This window comes from Xiphophorus hellerii, chromosome 11, assembly GCF_003331165.1.
Source record: "Xiphophorus hellerii strain 12219 chromosome 11, Xiphophorus_hellerii-4.1, whole genome shotgun sequence".
Lineage (NCBI taxonomy): Eukaryota > Metazoa > Chordata > Actinopteri > Cyprinodontiformes > Poeciliidae > Xiphophorus > Xiphophorus hellerii.
In genome coordinates, this window is record NC_045682.1 from 22,233,182 (window position 1) to 22,253,313 (window position 20,132).

At 37.3% G+C, this 20,132-nt stretch overlaps 1 protein-coding gene across 3 annotated transcripts in view; it reads right to left on the bottom strand.

Annotated features, from left to right (window-relative positions):
- Positions 1 to 20,132, bottom strand: part of LOC116728109 (T-lymphoma invasion and metastasis-inducing protein 1-like) — a 62,811-nt gene that overhangs the window by 10,176 nt on the left and 32,503 nt on the right. The window contains exons 12-17 of one of the 3 annotated variants that reach the window (XM_032575906.1): positions 17,664 to 17,834; positions 16,890 to 16,994; positions 15,305 to 15,386; positions 15,003 to 15,089; positions 12,176 to 12,388; positions 10,545 to 10,678 (exon numbers count right to left, since the gene is read on the bottom strand). In XM_032575906.1, the coding sequence (XP_032431797.1) occupies positions 10,545 to 10,678; positions 12,176 to 12,388; positions 15,003 to 15,089; positions 15,305 to 15,386; positions 16,890 to 16,994; positions 17,664 to 17,834 (792 nt within the window). Of the gene's footprint in view, positions 1 to 3,953; positions 4,449 to 10,544; positions 10,679 to 12,175; positions 12,389 to 15,002; positions 15,090 to 15,304; positions 15,387 to 16,889; positions 16,995 to 17,663; positions 17,835 to 20,132 lie in introns of those variants that run through there. The other 2 variants (XM_032575908.1, XM_032575907.1) reach the window with 2 other exon arrangements.

A 20,132-nucleotide genomic window follows, 5' to 3' on the forward strand; every position in this document is an offset into this window, starting at 1 on the left:
GAACATTCACATTATTTTTACAACAATACACTTCAGTATAAATTTATTAGGATTTCATGTGATAGATGGGGTATAATTGTGTGGTATGACACCTCCTTGCTTCGGAGTACTTTTGTGTTCAGCTCCTCTGATTCAATACTTTGTAGAGCCACTTATGTGCGATTGCAGTGGCATCCCTTGTGGGTTATGTCTCGATCAACTTTGCATATATGGAAACAATTTTGTGTTTGCAAAATCACTTAAGCTCAGTCAGATTAGATGGAGAGGTTCTGTGAAGATGAAATTTAAAGTCCTACCATAGATTCCTAATTGGCTTTTGCTCTGGACTTTGGTTGGGTCATTCTGTTTTGATAAACCTTTCCAACTAAACAGCTTTCTTGTCCAGGCTAAGGAAAGGCATACCCAGCATGATTCTGCCACCACCATATTTCAGTCTCAGCATTTAGTGCTCATGGTGATGTGCAGTGTCTGCTTTCAGTTGCATGTTAGCCTCTACATGATTTGAGCCAAAATGTAAAATGAGTTTAAGATTGGCTTTCTTCCCCGAAAGTCTTTAAAAAAAACAAACTGATTTGTGGAGAGCAAGGCAAACAAGTTTTGTGAACACATTCACTGCAGCTTCTCCAGAGTTAGCATTGGATTCCTTTTTGTTTGTTTGATTATTTGATTAATGCTCTCCTTATCCTGCCTTTCATTTTTAAGGAAACCTACAGTATGTCTCAGGTAGGTCCAAACTTGTGCCATGCATGTCCAAAGCTTGAGATGATTTTAGAACAAAACCCTGCATTAAACCTTTTCACAACCTTATCCATTATATTTGTTTTGTTTCTTGGTCTTCATGATGACATTTGTTTTCATGCACAACAGGAGAATAAAGTACAGAATAAAATAAAAGGCAATTGTTTAAAAAGGCTTAAAAGTCACTAATCCTTGTTGATTTCTGAACTATGTACTACTATGAACTGATGAATCACAAAAAACCTCAAACTACATTAAAGTTTCTGATTAGATTAGACTAATGTGCAAAAGCTCAAGCTGTACGAACACGTTAGCAAGAAACTCAAGGGATACATACAATGTGGTTGTGAAAACTCAAGAGCCACACTTCCAATCCTAGAAACATTCCATACATGAGCAGACATGTCAGATTTGAGCAGTGTCATCTCCACTATTAAAAAAAAAAAAAATACATTTATGCAAATATTAGTTGACAGTCATACCGGCACAAAGCCATGCATTTATTTAATAAACAGAGATGCAACCTAAGGAATGTCTGAGGTGTATCTGAAAGATGTTCTGACCACAGATGTTCCTTTCACATTCTTGATTCAAGTAAACATTAAAGCAAAAGCTACTTAATGGCTGCATGCTAATTTTGCCTTTCCTATCTATTCACAGTTTAGAATCCCTCAATCTAAGAATTTGATTACTACAAGCATTTATTAACCTCACTACATTGCTCAATAGCTATTGGAAGGACTTTATCCTACAGAGACAAATTAAGGACATATTTCCATATTTTAATTACTAGACCCCTACAGTAAACCTCTGTGAGTAAACTTTCAATTAAACTTTACTGACCGGATTCACTTTAAATCAGGAATCTCCTACTTCAATCCTCCAGAGCTACACCCCTGCAACATTTCGCACCCGCTCCAACTCAGCTGAATCAAATGATTGAATTAACCCTACAGGACTAAGTTTGGCAAAGATCTGGTAACGAGCCATTCATTTGATTCAGGTGTGTTGGAGAAAAACAAAAGTAACCTTCTCATCACATTATATGGGTTAAAACTTGATTCTGATTGACTTTATTATTGAGGCAAAGCCATTAAAAAAGTCTAGTTAATTCATTTTTTATCCCACATATATGGTATAAATATTGGTATATTTTAAGCACATAATAAAGAGAAGTTTTTCACATTATGACAGCTGCTGTCTTTCCAAAATAAAAATAAAATAAAATAAAGACATGTGAAAGAGACCATGTGAAGTTGCATTGACGCAGAGGCTATCCATTTGATGCCCCCACTGAGTTTGTTATAATTAACGCTTCTAATCTGTAAATATATACCATAAAAATGCCTCTATTTTGTGTGACATCATGCACTTTTGTTGTTTTTTGATGAGCACCCTTCCTGTTTTTTTTTTTGACTGACTTAATTGGAGACAGATGAGACAGGTTCCGTCTTGACAGATAACACGGCTTGTCTCCTGTAAGGCTGCAGCAGTGACAGCACAATTTTCCATCATGGTATTGTAAGGAAAAATAAATATTCACACTGTGTTTACTTTTATTAGAAGTTTATTTACTATTAATCTTACAAAGTTTGATCTGTTTTATTGTACGAAAGGTCCACCAGCTGAAGTTATTGTTCACAAGTGCTGCACTCTTTTATGAAGGGCCTTTCCTGAACAGGAAAAGGCCAAACCACAGGCCCTCAATAAACTCAACCAACCAGGGGTGTCAAACTCCAGGCCTTGAGGGCCGCAGTCCTGCAACTTTTAGATGTGCCTCTGCTGCACCACACCTGAATATAATAATTAGGTCATTAGCAAGGCTCTGGAGAACTTATCTACACAAGGAGGAGGTAATTAAGCCATTTCATTCCAGTGTTTTGTACCTGTGGCACATCTAAAAACTGTAGGACAGCGGCCCTCGAGGACTGGAGTTTGAGACCCCTGACCTAGACTATTGCTCCTTTTTAGGGTCTTCAAAGTTTCTTGCTGCGCATCAGAGGCCTGACAACGGACAAAAAATAAATAATTGTCACACTTTGACAGGAAAACAGCCCCCATCTTCCCTGAACTTGTTTACTAGAAAATCATCAGCAGGCAAACAGAAAAGAGGATGTAGCTGTTCTTAATTATAGATCCATCCTGTGAGCTGGTTCTGTCTGAGTTTGTTCCATTCCATCTTTGTACATGTGCTAATCTTGAAGGCCCCTTAGGTATGTGTTAACGCCCTCTGATATGTCCCTTTTGATGTGTGAAAGGGTGTATAAAGATATGGGATCACGATGTCTAGTTCAGAGCTGACAGTATAACTGAACGCAATCTCTCCGCCTCAGCTAAGGTGTTTTATGTTTCAATAAAGCTGTTTGTTCTTTTATTTGTATCCTGGTCTTCAGTTTTTTCCACTTATCAGTATTCAAAGCAGCTTTGCAACACAATGCTGTGAATCTTTTTTCATGTCACGATGTCACAATGACCATCTTTAAGGGAGCAAATGCATTGAAGGCCATTTCAATTGAGATGATCTCAAATAGAAATGTCAATAAACATTAAGGCTAGAAATGTTATGTGTGGACAATCAACATCAATATAATTGATAATTTATTATATTATACCCTTATAACGTTATATTTTTAAGTGATAGAAATGTAATATTTGGCTCTGTAGAATGAGCAAAATAATAATAAACACTGATCTATGCTGTATTTTTCTCATGTATAATTCTACTGACAAACCAAACACTCCTGTGACTTATAAACAAGATCTCATAAATTTCAGCCAAGCAAATTGGTGACAAATAACCTATTGAGAGACAGATAAATGAATGAAAAAATCAGCATGATGTTTTACAGAAGTACCACTGTTATTTTGCATTCTGCAACCTGAATTAAAATATATAACACAATAAATATTAATATTTGTTCATAATAGTGTGAAATGTGAAATGTTGGTTTCGATTTTGCTAAAGCATCAACAGAACAATAATCCCACACTACGAGTATTATCCAAATAATTGTTGCTCCCAACCCCTAAAGCTGCTGGGATAGGTGAGCATACACAATGTATGGATTTGGATAGCAGGTTCCAAAGGGAACATACCCTGAGAATAATCTCATCAGTATGGGTACAGCATCATTACATAATCACTGACCTATGTGAGCTCAACTTCACATCACAAGCCATCAAACATGCAACCTCTCATGCACTGCAATGCTCACCACCTGGAACGCGTCATAGATGGAGTCAGTCGAGGGTTTAGTTTTTCTGCTCCTCCTGAAAGCCGACATCCTGGCAGGTCAAAAAGGTTTCAGGTGTTCCCTTCATTCCTGCTCTGTAATTTCCGAGTCGAAAAAACATTCAATCCCCTGCACTGGTCAGTTCCAGAAAACTCATCCGAAAAACATCCCCCTGCAGCGAGTTCACTTTTTTATTTTAAAACTACTAATACAAAGCCAGCTGATGGCAGAGGTTTAAAGGTCGGCTTTTCAACAGTCTGCTGTGCAAATGCTGCTGCAGCTGAACAAATAGGTCATTACACAGACTGCAATGAACAACAGAGCTCTCATGTCATCTTATCCTACAGCGTCCATCCAATCATTGTCTAAATCCCGACTGACTCCGCAGGCTCAACTGTCATCTCTCTGTTTCTACTCTTCCTCTCCATTCCCATCTGTCCGCGCCGCTTCTGTCCAGGTGACTCAGAACAGCAGAACCAGCGGTGCAGACTGGAATGTTAAAAAAAAAGGAGCAAACATCACATCCTCTTGAAGAATAGCCGAGGGGGAGGATTGTGGGAGGAGAGTTAGGAGGTGAGATGTGGTTAGATTCAAACACACCAAGAGTGAAAGACAGACATCGGTTTTCTGTATCACTGATAGAGAGAGAGAAATATCAGTGCACCCTTAAACTTCAACTCTTTGTGGTAAAGCTTCAGTTTGTCACTGTGAGAAAAATGACATTATTTAGCATACAAACACCAAACCAGTGAAGTAAGAATCCGGCTTGTACCATCAAGTGAAAACTACAAACATATTCAAGCAGGAACTTGCATCAACTTATATCCAACTTAAGCGGAGTCTTGTTGTATGACAGAAAACAAGTGGAGTTTTGATACTAGCTATTATTAATACAAGCCAATAATGCATTTCAAGTAAATCTAATAGCCATATAATACATGACTGTAAATGGTAAAGGAATTCATAAATATAAGTTTACAGCGCTGTCTGTTGATCACTGGTTTAGTGAGATACAAGCTATCAAAGTGCTAATTAATTAAGTGCTTATTATTTTTACTTTTACATGCAGTCATATTGGGTTCTAAACTAAGAGTTACTCTGTGAACTTCAGCTTTTCCCAGAGAAATAACTCCTTCATGGGGAGTTCTTGTTGTTTCTATTGTCAATTCAGAAAATCTGAATTACATGACATAGGGAAGGCACCACTGTTGAAGTTGATTACTTTAATGTGCATAACTTTAGAATAATTTTTAGTTTGAGTTGTTTCAACGTTTGATAAAACCAAAACAAGAGTTCATACAAGTAGCTATTCGTCTTCCACCACTCTGAGGATTTCTTCACTTTTTTGCAAACTCACTGAGAAAATTCTGTCTTCTACTAGAGGTAAGACAGTTATTAATGATAACAGCTTCCACAGTCTCACTTAAAAAATCCAAAGATAACACTTCCTTTTCCTTACTGATAACTTCCAAGAAAAATGACCTGGCTTAAGTCAAACAGCTTTTCAGATTAGGTAACAGGAAAAAAGAACCTGTGCTTTGTAAGACAGACATATTTCACCCTAACCCTGCCATAAAAACATGTTGACATTTATACATTTGAAGGGTAGGTATCTAAATCAAATTGTCCTTTGGAAGTCTAAAGAATGGCATTATGAGCTGTAAGGGTTACTCAAGAGCATCAAAACTTAAAGCACTTCTTCTCAAAGAAGTTAGTTTTAAATGGCTTATGTCCATTAAAGAATCATAGAGCTATCCACATGCTCCAAAACCTTTGAAACTAAAATCTATTTGAAAAAAAGAAAGCCTTGCAAGAAGTCAATGAAGTACAACAAAAGTTACCTTCTTACGGTAAATCCAACAAAAGTAGTGCCATTACTCAATGTACCGCATCCTTGACTTTCCCCACATTCAGAACAGAGAGGAAGGGATGTGCAACACAAAGGGGTGGAGCAAGTCAGCAAAAACCAGTTTCTACTACACCCGTCAGCTGAAACTGCAAACACAAGTTTATAATCCTGGCAGGAATCACACTCAAACTTCAGTGACCGAATTAGAGGTCTCACTCTTAATTACCCACACTTATTTTTCCCCTTTTGACATGAAGAACTCAATGTACGTTTGAGAGCAGATTTTTGACTACTTGTCTTTTCCTGCCACTGTGGTAACAAGCATGTACTTGTCGTTGTCAGAGAAAACACAGGAGGAATGAGGGGAAAGCAAAGAGGGATGAGTCCTGGGTTCTGTTTCATGTGCAATCACGAGAAAAAAGCAAGCAAATCCATAAATCCCTACAAGAAAAAAAAGCAAGGAGAGAAAGAATATACTCAGTTAATCTTAAAGTATAGTAACATAATGACACACATTCTCACAAACCTATAAATGTGGATTTTAAGGTTGTGGTTTTGCAAGCTGCACACTTCCTTCTGATATTTAATTCATATGGGAGTAGTGAAACCAAACTACTTTCTGTATTACTTAGTAGAACTATAAAGAAATAGTAACTTATATTTTTGTCCCAATTTTCCAAGAAATTGTCTTGGGTATCATGCAAATGAAATATATCAGTTGTTAGAAATTACTGAAAAAGTATAATCATGTGATTAATGTTTATACTGTAAACATTCACTTGCAGGCTTGATTAATGATCTCATTGCGCCCTCCACTGGGAAAAAATGGGAGTACAGCAACATTTCAGCCTGATTCAATGAAGCTGGTTAAAAAATAACATAAACAGCATGAAGCTGTTTATGTTGAAGTTAAAATTAATAGATTCATTAAACACACAGTTCTGTATTTATTTGAAGCTCTTACTTCTAATAATTTTCTTTTTCTCATCTAGAAAAAAAATTTCTAAAGGCAATTAAAAACCTCAATATATACAACAAATCTGTACATAATAAATTCATATTTTACCTGCATCACTAAAGTTATTGAAATTTATTTGGATGTTATATAATAGTTATAGTAATATAAACAGACAACTTAACTTAATATGTTGTCATATTTTTGATTAAGAACATGAAACAAAACAAACCCTGATGAAATTTTTCTTCTGGGGCCCCCCAGTGGTTCCCAAAGATTTTCCAGGCCCCCTAGGGGGCGCGCCTCACACTTTGGGAACCACTGCCCTAAACACTGAATATTACATTTTCCATTTCATGTGTCCCTGGTTATAATTGTAAATTATAACTGGGAGACAGCAGTGATGCTGACTGCAGCGTGGGGACCCCCGAACAATCACAAACATCTTTATTATCATTGTGATTCTTAAGCAATCAGCTTTTTTTCTGCAGTTGGTTTATCATACAGGGAAGGTAGCTGTGTGCTTTGTCTAAAATAATGAACATTTCCATTTCCTCCGGCTAAGCATACACTCATTTATCTCTACTAAATGATGTGAAACACCGCAGAGTGAAGTAATTAGAGTGTGGGGATAATTAAAATTGTCCCACTTTCACCGTTTTTTTCTTTCCTTCAGTCGTCTGCCACTGTGTGACCGTAGGCACCGGGTGAAATGAGGTAAGACACAATCCTCAGCACTTCCAAGCTTTTCCAAAGAGACAGTGAAACAAAAGAGTAAGCACCATGAGGGGGAAATAAAGGAAAATACAAATAAAATGATAAAAATCTATTGTTTTAGTTGACTGCTGGATATCTGTGTTGCAAATTTGGATCATCCTTGTTAACAAAAGCATCCAAGTGCTGAGGGTAAGGTCAAGGTTTACAGCCGGCTGGACGGCTTAAAGAGAGCAAGTTCTGTCTGAATGCCAGCAGCAGTCTCACATTGTTTATGATAATGAACAGCAGGGGGTTAGTGGGGAGCAGAAACCAAGAAGAGGAGAACACTGGAAGGACATACAAGAAACAAAGGGCATTCAAAACAAAGAAAACAAACACTGAGACTGGCTGATCAGAGGAAGGAAGAAAAAAAATGCTGCTGTCATGTCTGAAATGGGACACGGTCACATTGTTTTCAATTATGGGAACAAAATATGACAGTAAATCAAATAGCTACATGCAGAGGAAATGAAAGACAAAAACGAGGGTCTAAAAAAGGCAACAGATGGAAATGAGGACATGAATCAGACAGCATATGTGAGACTGAAGCAGGAGGTGAGAGACGGGAAGGTGAGATGGAGATCACAGACTGCCAGGGTTTTGTAATAGGACTTTAATACTTCTTCTGGCACACTGATTGGATAGGAACTGGTATTCTTCTCTAAATATCAAAATCTTTTTTTTCTTTGTTGGATGTCTCATTTAAGACAGAAAACACTGTTAAGATTTTAGAAGCACCTTATATTTCAACATTAAACAATCTTTTGCTTTGATTGACAGTGTATTTTCCTTCTTGTTATTATCTTCAGCTCCATGTAGAGCACAATTTCTAGCAAAGCTTCTATTTTACATTTTCTCACATTACAACCATAATGGTATATTTTCTCTGGATTTTATCTGACAAACTAACAGCAACTTAGAGCATATAAATGTAAACCAAGCATGTGAAAGAATGATGTTCTGGTCAAATAAAAAAACTACCTTGTAAAAGTCCTTGAATGGCAGAAATTCACTTCACCCTGAATATACCATCTGCCTAGTGAAACACAGTGGTGGCAGTATCATGCAGTGGGGATAGTTTTCTTTACCAGCAAATGTCTAAAAAGTGAGGCAATCACTGGTGGTCAGCACTGATGAGTCAGAGTTTGGTAGATTTACTTTTTCCTGTAAACAAAGTTGCAAATCCAGCAGGGTATGTCAGTTTCCACATATCTAGAGAATGACTTTTTCCAGTTTGTCTTTGCAAAATAACAAAAGTTCAGTCAGATTAAATGGAACCTGAGACAAGAATTTAAAACTTCAGAAACTGGTTATTAAATGAAAAATCATTTAATATTCCAAAACCTAAAGGGTAAATAATCACTTTTTTAACACAGAAAAAAGGCACATGACTATGTATTAAGCAAGTAATTTGTTTTTAGGGTAGGACTAAGTGGTGCGAAACTTTAGATTTTGGATCACGAACTTGGCAAAAGAACCATGCAAAACGCTGCAGCAAAAATGGGAAGTGTAAAAACTAAAGGCTGCAAAGGTGTACATTTTTAATCAGGAACTGTTCTCAGCTGTGGAGTTTCACAGCTTTTTCTCACATCAAGTGCACCAAATGAAATATAACCCAACCCACTCTCCCAAGCATCTTTTATCATTCAGTGCTTTGCTTTTGATCTAAAATGGCAAATCAGAGTCACAGAACCATTTCTGTCCAACATAGCCAGGCCTGGAATGAGGCTGGCGCTGTCCTCACTTGACTGAATCTCACTGACACACATCCAGGAGGGACTTCAGCACCATTTCTGCTGCCCCTTTCCTCGATTATAAAGATTCAACATCAAGTGCAGATACAAAGAAAAAATGTTTCCGGTGGTTTCAGAATATCAGGCTTGGCTGTGGTAAAGGAAGTGACAACCGTATCCAAGGGAGACTGGCTGGCACACAGTCTCTTCCAGACATCACATCACCGACGTTAATCGGACCAGACACACTATTAATTAGAAAGTGATGCTGCTGTCTCACTCTTTCCCTCACCTGTCTCTGTCCATGTAACACACACACAAACATTATACTGCATGAACATCTGCTCATTCATTGACTGACAGGTTCACACACAAAAAAACTCATGAAATATTTTTTGCAGAACTTTTGCAAATAAAACCAAACATGAAATGCAATGAAGTCATTAAGTAGGATCAGATTAAGAAATATTATGATGGGTCAGCAGTGACATTTGTTTCATTCATTCAGGGTCAGAGTTTTTCTTGGTGCATCATTTTTATCACAATGTTTGCTGCCAGAACCAGTTTGAATTTGACCTTTTGGAGTGTTGTTGTTTTTTTTTGCCACAAGATGCAAAGTTGTGTTTTTTAAAGTTTTTGCAGGTTGCTTAAAGTTTAAACTTTAAATATACATGTAAAGGTTTCTAAATATGCCCTATTGGCACATTTAGAGAAAGGTTTGTGTTGAAAATGAGAAAAGGAAGTGAAGACACTGTGTGCTTTGAGCAAACAATTTGAACAGTGGAAGTTATGTCAGAATATTGGAGTCATAACAACTGAGAAAGATACTATCTTTTTAAAGAAAGGATCAAGGATTTGGAAATATTGGCATCCTATTGTCTATTTTGATGCTAAGTGCTGTGCTACTTTTCTCAATCTCCCACATACACACAGTGTAACATTGCCTTTCTCGTGAAAAATAATTGGCCTATTTAAGACTTTCATTAAATTATATCAAGTCGTTTTATTGCTGGATTTAGCTTTTTGAATCATTTTACCACTCAATAAAGCCAGCAAATCTTCTCAAACTATAGTCCATTTAAAAGCTTATTGATTTTGTTCATTTTGCACAAATATGAGAATACAATACTTTAAAAGGGATAAATAAATAAATGAAGTTAATCTGAGACTTTAATAACAAAGCTAGAAGGGGTTAAAATGCCATTTTTTGTATTATTTAATGTCCATGATCTTATTCATGCATTTGACTGCACTTAATGTCTTTAAATGCCTTTTCCTACCTTCTGTCCAGCTGCCATTAATGTTCTATCATTGTGATGATCTCTGGGGCTCTGCAGGGTTAATAGAGGTCCTTCTTCCATGCTCTCATCGGGGCTCTCCACAGTCAAACCTGACACCTCGTCCAGGATGTTCTCTGCAAAGACAATAAAGACAGTTTCAAATGCAAGATGCATATTTGTTTGGCTTTTGTGTATTTTGTATCAAAATGCATAACGTGAACAATTCTGACCCAATAAATCAATTTTTTTGTCTCTTTTTTTAGAAAACAAAATATTATCAAGCACCACAACAACTTCCTTTGTACAACCAACACAAAAAAAGTGAATATTTAAGTCGGAGGAAAAATAAATACACGTGGTATATATTGTTCTCACAAATGCTAATTTGAAAAGTGTTCCAAATTCCAATTGTTTTTGTGCCTTTGTTTAGCTCAACTTTTATTTTAATAAACAAGTTTCTCCTAAACTGCACTTCTTATGGTTTTCTTTCAACAATAGCTTTATTTTTTTCTTGCCACTGTTCATAGTTTGAGATCAGCGCATTTAATTTTTGTTATGTGAAGAGATTGCAAGCATAAAAAACAGCAATGATTTGATGTGCTTCCCATTGTAATCCTCTTTCCATTTTTAAAGAGTTAGTAAATCTTTTTTTTTGGATGTTCAAAGCTTGGGATAATGTTTTATTCCATAAGTTTGCTTTAAGCCTCACCACAATTATATCTCAGACCTGTCTGCTTTGAACCATTATCTTCAAATGTTGTTTGCTCACTAATGTTCTTGGAGAAAAAATGGTTACTAATTAGCTTATTTCTGAATGTATTTGGATGAACAAGGCTTTATTTGGGTGTAGTATAGAAAAAGATGAATGTACAATGCACATCAATGTTTTCTGATTTCATATGTCACTTGCTTTCCATTTCATAATTGTACACTACTTTCTGTTGGTAAAATTTCCAAAAAAAATATGCTAAAATATTTGTAATTAGAATGTAACAAATTATAAAAAAGTTCAAGGTGGACAAATACTTTTCCAAGGCATTGTGATTTAATATTAAGTTATAAATCCCTTTGTGTGGGTTTTATATTGAACTTCTAATAAAACGCTCCCTAAGAGGGTCTACTGATGCAGCTTTATAGTCAGATTAGATATTCAGTCCATGTTCAGGACAAATCTCTCATTTAAAGTCTCCTTCATGTTGAGGACTTCATGTTCAACCTCCTCTTCAAGCACAACATCATCAGTGACCTCCGTCTGGCTTCAAAAGTGTTCTACTCTCCATCTGACCCTCAACATATGGCACATTCTCCGTAATGACAGCTCCACACTGCTGTAGGAATTATATTAATATTCATACAGCTCTGAGCCCCTGTATAAACAATGCCAGCTTGTCAGCTTGTGCATTACAAGCCCCCTATTTCCAGTGAATACAAATGATGCCCTTGCACAAATAAAAAGAGCAGGTCAGGGGAAGGCTGCCGGCTGCCTACAGGTTAGGTATCAGACAGCATCCGTGCATAATTAGGAGACCCTGCAGATAGTGATGCACTTTCCTTTTCTGTGTATACAAAGTTAGGGTGCTTTGATGGAGTGCACAGTTGTATTCTTTTTGAACAAGAAGATGAAGTCTAACCTTGACTCTGAGAAAAGATGTCTGTGGTTGGGTCTTGTTCTCCATCGGTGCGATGAGGAGGACAGAAGCACAGCACCTTAGAGTCCAGCTGGGGCAGAGTGCTGACAATCAGGGTAAGCATGTGGTTCCCAAAAGCTGCCCTCAAATCATCCAGTTGGAGGGCGGAGGCAGGTTTACCATTGAGAAACTGAATCTCATCGCCTGCTTTCAAACCTAATGGATGAATAAAAAGAATAGACAAAGACCATTCAAGTTATTCTAGAAAGTAGTAAATTTATCAAAAAAGTTTTAATGTTGGTGTTTGTGGTGAAAAAAAATGTAGTCTCATCTGTGAGACTATAACCAATAAGGGAGTGACTTTGTGTGTTAATATGTACAAATAATCTCCACAAACAAAATGCGTGTACCATACTTCCTAACAGCAGCTCTGAGACTAATCAGACATGTTGGGACTCTAATGTTCTCCAATACATTAAAAATGCATCCTCCCATGCTTGCTTCCTTCTTTTTATGCTTGCGGCAAGTCCTGATGTAACAAGACTGGATGGATTTAGAAGGGAGTGTGCAAAGCCTGTCTACTCCTGTCGTCTTATGTTATCATATACATTGTCTATGAGACTGTACACATGAAAGGGAACCCATTGACTTCACTGGAACACATCTCCAGTTTGACGCTTTGCCCCCCTCTGACCACCTGTGCTCGGCACTGTTAATTGAGAATTAGCACTTAAACAGCCAGTTTCACCAATCAACCTGATTAGTTGTGACAGCTGCTCTGGGATCTAATAGCAATCTAACTTGCCCCTTAATGCTGAATTCAGCTACACAAATGGATTTTTATTCTGTTAACAGAAACAGACGCACTCATGATAACTAGTGCAAAATTTTCTGACACTTTAATTCCTGTAGAAAATATGAAATTGCAGAGCTGCCACCCAGGCAAAGCTATATATGACTGTATATAGTACAAACAACTATATGTTGTTTATTAACAACATATAGTACAAAAGCATGTTGTTAGAACAATGACATTTTTGGGTAATAACATGATGTAGCCCTGTTTTTCTTTTGCCTGGGCAGCATTTTTACACTTCCATAAGAAAATGGTAGAAATTCTGTCAAACCCACAATTAAATGGCAGAGGAAAGCAAACACACAGAGCTATGGATGGAGACAAGAGATGCACATTTAGCCATAAGTCATGACTTAGTTGTCTGGGATCTGAACTGTCAGTTAAAGCAGTTATTATTGGAGAGGGAGCTATAACGCTTCTAGCTCTATACTGCTGTGGGTGTAGGAGTGTGTGTGTGTTTTGCCTGTGTATTGTAGTTTTAGGGTCTTGCAAAAGTAACAGCAAACTTCAGTGTTTTCTTGACACAGATTTTCAATAAGACAGTGCCAGATGAAAAGCTATGGACTATTTTGTCTGTTAAAATCCCAATTAAAATGTATTGAGGTTTGTAGCTATAATGTGACCAAATCTAAAAAAAAAAAAAAAAATCAAGAGGTATGAATACTTTTACACCACATTGTTTACATGTATGCTTATATGACAGTAGTGGCAACAATAGCTACATTGACAGAAAAAATACCGTTGGTTTCCTTGTAATGTAAACAGTGTAACATTGCACTAAGATCCACTAAGCTCACTGATTGACACAACCTTTTTCCCTCCCAGTAGAGGTGGAGAGTCAGTACAGCTGTGTCCTCTGGCTGCATGCAGCCTGCTAAGATAGCAGCTTTTTGATTGCTAATACACTGGAGGCCACAATCTCACACTTGAGTAACCTTGGTTCGACCTCGGGGCATGGTAGTGGAGCATGTTATTTTCTATACATTAGTGCTGTGTCCACGAAACAGCTGCATGTTTCTCAAACCCATTAGGTCTCTCTGCCTCGCTTAAAAGATAGGGACCTGTGAGTGGGGGACAGAGGGATTGATCTTGAGAGCCACCTTCCCAAAGCAGGCAAACAAAATAGAGCATTGAATCTTATTATCTTATGGATAAAGGTTTAGGCACATCCCGCCTTAAGGAAAAAAATATAAATCATCAGACAAACACAGAATGTAGTGCACATGAGTCATGTCTTTTTAGACTTTCTGATGAGCGCACAGAAGCTCTTCTTTTATTCATCTTCTGTTTCATCACTGCTGAAATATGTCTACAGACTCACAGAAGCTGTTCAAGATTCTTGATCATTTCTCTTTTTATTTTTAAAATTGGTTTATCATTTTCACCCAGATAGTTCATATCTGTTTTCTAAAAAAATCTAGAAAAGTATAAATGCTTCATTATATTAAGAACACATGCAATAACGACATTATTGTCTTTTATCATAATAATGACATGTGTTATATTTAACCTATAAATTTATTGCTATTCTTGTTTTTTTCAACATCATAATATGTCCATGTTTCTCTGTGAGGGTTAGCATCTTGGTCCCTTTAGCATCAGGTATTACCACCAAGGAAACTATTACAGTATCAGGATTACTCAGTGAAATTTTGATTCAATATGTTTTGGAGCTCTATAAATTAATACTCTATTTTGCTTAGGGCCACATGATTTTAGGAAAGTGATTACATTGTAATCAATATCATGTTTGAAATAATCTGTACTGTTTTTCACTTTTATCATCACAGCTTCTACACCATCCCTGTTGAAAATTAAAGTACTGTCGTTCAAGGTATAGGTCCGTGCCAAACAGCCAACATATTTTTTTTAAATATGTTGGCTTAATTCTGCCAATAAGAGAGGTCAAATATCTACCAGACATTAAAAGTAAGGTAGTCCATACTGCAGGTTTGCTTTAAAATATATATTTACCTTTAGCTGAAGCCAGGCCTCCTGGTTTCACTTCAATGACATGAAGCCGCTGTACATCATCCTCTTCTGTAACTGCCACAGTGAAACCTGGGGAAATGTGTTTTTAAGAGTGTGATTGTCATTCATAAATATATCTTTAAAAATGATCACCGCAGCGATTTAAATATGAACCAATTAGGTCCACTTATGACTAATCGTGCTTTCTCTAAGTCACCCTCTTTCAGTAATTATCAGAGCAAGACTCAATAAAGCCCATTAAGGAATCAATTTGATGCAGCTTCTCAGTGTGTCGAACTCCGTACCGTATCCAATGGTGCTGGACTCTGCTTTGTCAAAACAGATCACCTTGGTAGCTCTGGGGCAAATCTCAATTTCTTTGTAGATCTGCCAACACATACAAATAAATGCATATTTCATTGGAGAAAATGGAAAAACACCATCGCTGTAAGATGATAAGGTCAGACTATTACTCTTAATAAAGAATGAACTGCTCCATGAATTATTCTGCAGAGCAAGTGCATGTGAAGGTTGTGGGGTCAGAATATGGGTTAAGACTGTAAAATGAGTGAGTGTAGGATGGGGTTTTGACCTCAGAGCAGAAACACAGCTGTGTGTATGAAGCAACAGCAGGGAGAGACGTCTGTGTTGTGCGTAATAGCCTTCACCGAAGAGAAATAACAATGTAATATCACAGACGGAGGATGAAAGAGGGCGAAACGAGTCACTGATCAAAGAAGGGAGATAAAAAGGCTCTTGAGGAAAAAACCCAGTTATGTAGAGAGTGTGCTTTGAAAGAGGGTTCAACATGTCACCTGCAAAACATCATCACAAAGAGAATTTACTTTGGGGGTTTACTCTGGCTGAATAATAAGGTGAGGCCTAATTCTAGCAATAGGGATTGTGTATATGAATAACTCCAAACAGAGACACACATAAATACAAATGGGTTTTTATTCGCAGTCCTCACAATACACTTTGAATATTGTTGCATAATTTATAAGGTATTGCAAAATGTCTCCATACTGTCTTGGGAATTTTGCATGCATTGCACATCGAGTCAGCAATGGGGGTCATAAAAAATGCACAGATTTGTCTCCATATTGGCGGCAAAAATAGCACAAATTAATTTATAATGAAATGGATCTAAAGTTCAGATGGGTGGCTGATTCATGTCAGAGTGTAATAAAAAAATAACTAAAACCACTGATAACTCAAACTGACTCTTACAGTTGGCTAGTTGTTTTCACTAACTCTGATTATCTGAACTGTTTTGTTAAAATATTCCAAGGTCAGAACTAAAACTAACACTGAATAATATTTACAATTATGCTCTTCACCTTTAAGGGTTTAACAAGACTGCAATGAAGCTTATGGAAAATTGAGGGTCCTGTTAAAATTCAACCAGAGAAATTGAGCTTTGAAGCTTTGAGTGTTCATTTGGTGTTTCACAATAACTCTTGTAAACAAAAATCTGATCTTGTGTTGTTTTATGCACCATTTTGTTTGAGCTTTCTTATTTATCTTCTACAATTCAACTATTTTTAACATAATTTTGATTCATCATTGGTATAAATCACCTATTTTCATTTATGCTATATTATGTTTTAAAAAATGTCAAAAATGAATAGTAGGTCCTCCAAAATACTCCTGCTTGCTGTATATCTGTAATATTATCTTTTGGTGCATATTTACTATTTTGACATGTTTTTTTTAACATGCTTTATCAGTTAGTTAAGTTGTTTTCAGAACAATTATGTAGGGCCCCAATACTATGAAGCACAATATTACATGAAATCTGCAATAAAATTACAATTTGGCTAATTAATTGCTTACATCATCCTAATTCAGATTCCACAAATCACAGTGCCTTAAAGTGCAGTCTCTTACCAAATCAGATATCTCCTCTTCAGATTTTGGAACATAATAAAGCAACTGGTTGTCGACCCACACCTTGACACGCAGGTAGTGACCAGAGGGCTCAAGCTGATGGGACTGGAAGTAACGAGACAGGAAAAAAATTTGTGCAATTGCTCCAAGGTTGCTCCAAATATTTGATGTTTATTTGTTTTGTCATGTCATGTCAAGTTGACCTTCCAATGGAAGACAGAGGTATTTTGATAATTTGTCAGTAAAAACACATAGAAAATTTATTTAGTAATTATATTTTTTATGAATGCAAAAAGACACTGTTGAGAAGAATGATATTACGATTTCTGTCTTTTGTTTCTGCACAAAAAAGTATATCAACCTGTTAGCATTAATCTTCGTATCAAAACACATTTATAACAGCATCGCGGAATTCAGAAAATTATCTTGATACTTTAGGTTTTAGAAAGTCTTTTTGCAGCTTTTGTGCATCTGCAGTAGCTAGAAATATGCACAATAACACTAAACAGTATGCTAACACACAATGTAGTTTCTTAAAACAAATAAAGATACATTCTTCTCAAATACAAAAAAAAATAAATAATCTCCAATAACCATTTTTTTCTAGTCAGTCAGGAGAATGTCTAGCATTTCGGCCAGCTGACAGCAGCAACAGGAGGGGGAGGGCCATCACTGTTACATACACTTAGAGAGGGCTCTGTTCACTCTAACACATCCTGTTGGATCTCATGTAAAAGTTGTTAAGCCATAAGAATGGTCTGAACAGTGGCCTACCTTACAGACACTGCTCAGGACATCCACTGTTGTCTCCCCAGGCTGAACGATGGCCAGTACTGGCTGATTGTTTGGCAGACAAACCCAGGAGGGCTTCAGATAATCGGGAACCCAAATATCACTGTCTACGCTTTGCTGAGGAACAGTTTTCATGGAGTCTTCAGTTTTTTTCTGAAAATGGAACATAGACATGCACTTTAGTTGTATAATCAGCTACTGCATAGAACAAAATCTGACAAAATATAAGAGTAAAGGCAAGTAATAAGACAAAACATCATATGCATGTAGGAAAAACCCATGTTGAATTTAATTATTAGATAAACTAAAATGAAAAAACATCTAAAGGACAAGGTGAACATGTAATGATTTGAAGATTTTATTTAATTAATGTCTTTTGAAAAACTTTTTCATTTTCCTTGAGATGTATGCTGTTTTCTGTATGTGGGAGTTAATTTACATTTTCACAACATGAGTCTGTACAAAGATTGCATTCTGTAATCTGTAGGTCCATCAGTTTGATCCAAGTGAACAATCTGGCCATCATGTCGGCCTCTCTCCTTTTATCTCTCCTGTTTGCCCTCACATTGCTTGTAACCTAGCTCTCCCTATCAAGTAACCGCATCCACATTTTTTCCTTCAATTCTTCAATTCCGCCCACCCTGCCATCGATCAGTGCCTCTCCTTCTGGTGCCCTTTCCCCGATCTGTGAAACTCTCCACCAGCTCGCTTCTGTGCTGCCGTCGTTCTTGCCAAATAATCTCCCAACAGTTAACAAAATCGGATCCTTTAGTCTACAATTAGTATGTATCTGCATGTGCATGTTTGGTTTGTTTTGAAAGACAAAACTACACAAAGATGTGCGCAAAAAAAATACATGTAGGCAAAAAAAAGAGACACTTCTTTTTCCCAGACAGAAAACAGGCTGGGGGGCCCGTGACCAGTACCTCCCCCAACTTTCCTGAACTCCCAGGCTGCTCAGCACCATCTGGCTTCCCTCCTGGTCTATCTAAGATTCCTCTGCTGGGGGGATGAAGGATTTCCAGCAGGCATATTAAAAATCTTCCTCTATCTACTTTCCTCTTACGTTAACAATGGGTCTCCCCAGAATAAATATAGTCTTATAATAGGGGCCAGCCTGTCAGAGGTGAAAAATCTTCACTGGTAATGTGAGGTCTCTTGCTGTGTATCAGTAAAAGTCGGGGCATGCTGCCTCTTGTGCATTTCTTTACGGTCATCCCATTCCCCCCACCCCCTGCCAGCTGAGGTGGGGCGTGGGTGGAAGGAAATTGATCTCTCCTCCTGCCGCAGGGGGCCCTCACAGCAAGAGTGGTTTATTGCCCCAGTTTTTCTTCTGTCTGCGAGGTTCAGACAGAGGCCTGTCTTTTCCTCTCCCACACTTTCGGCTGTTTTTTATCGCTTCTCATGAAATATGGAGCTGGTATGCTTGTCCTTGCACAACCTCTGCCTAATTGGACCCTTTCCTTTCTAGTTCATGTAGAAAAACATGCATTTACTTATCTGTGATGAATAATCAGAAACATCCAAATGAGATCTATGATGATTTCTTTGTTAAAATATTTGCTAGGATGTTCAATCATCTGTAAATTGTGGTCAGTACAGAACAACACAGGTGAGGACAGATGGTGTGAAACTGCCTGGCACTTTGTAGCTAATGTCTGCATAATTTGAGGTAATGATCCGCAAATATCAGATCGGGTTTCTCTCACTGGGATCAGCAGAGAGAGATGTCTCTAGTGGATGGTTAATGGGATTCTGATTTGGCTGAAATTGCCTGAAGCAACTGAATAAAGAGATGGATATCCATCAAGACTGATGTGGGTTTTTGTTTTGATATCTAATAAAACTACAAAAGGAATGGAAGATTGTTGATGACAATAGAAAAAAAGTTGCCAATTATTCTTCTGAAGCTGGAGAATAATCTGCAGAAGAATCTTATACACCACAAGTACAGTGCCATGCAAAAGTATTCACTCCACTTGAACGTTTTTCATTTTTAGTCATGTTTTTAATGGATTTATTTTGTCACAAATAAATCCATTAAGCATACTATAAATTTTGAAAAGTTCAAGACGCACTGATAATTTTCCAAGGCTCTGTAAGCTCCAGAATTATCTGAGTGTGTGGGAAGAGAGACTGCTAATTTTAAACTTTCATAAGCCTGCAAATTTGTCCACTTACTCCAAGTCGAGGGGGAGAAGTGGATGTCTATAAATGTTAAAGCAATAGCTTGAGAATGACCTCAAATGAATGCTCATTGGTGCAAAAGGGTGCAGGGATTTTGTGCCTCCCCCAGATAAAGCATCACATAAAGAGCTAGAGCATCTAACAAAACCAAAGGAGGTGGAAAATCCAACTATGCTGCTGGCCTCAGGGTCTTTAGAAGCCCCTATCTTATTATACAAGCACAAAGATCCATCAGATGCCCCAGTGATCTTTCTCATAGTATAT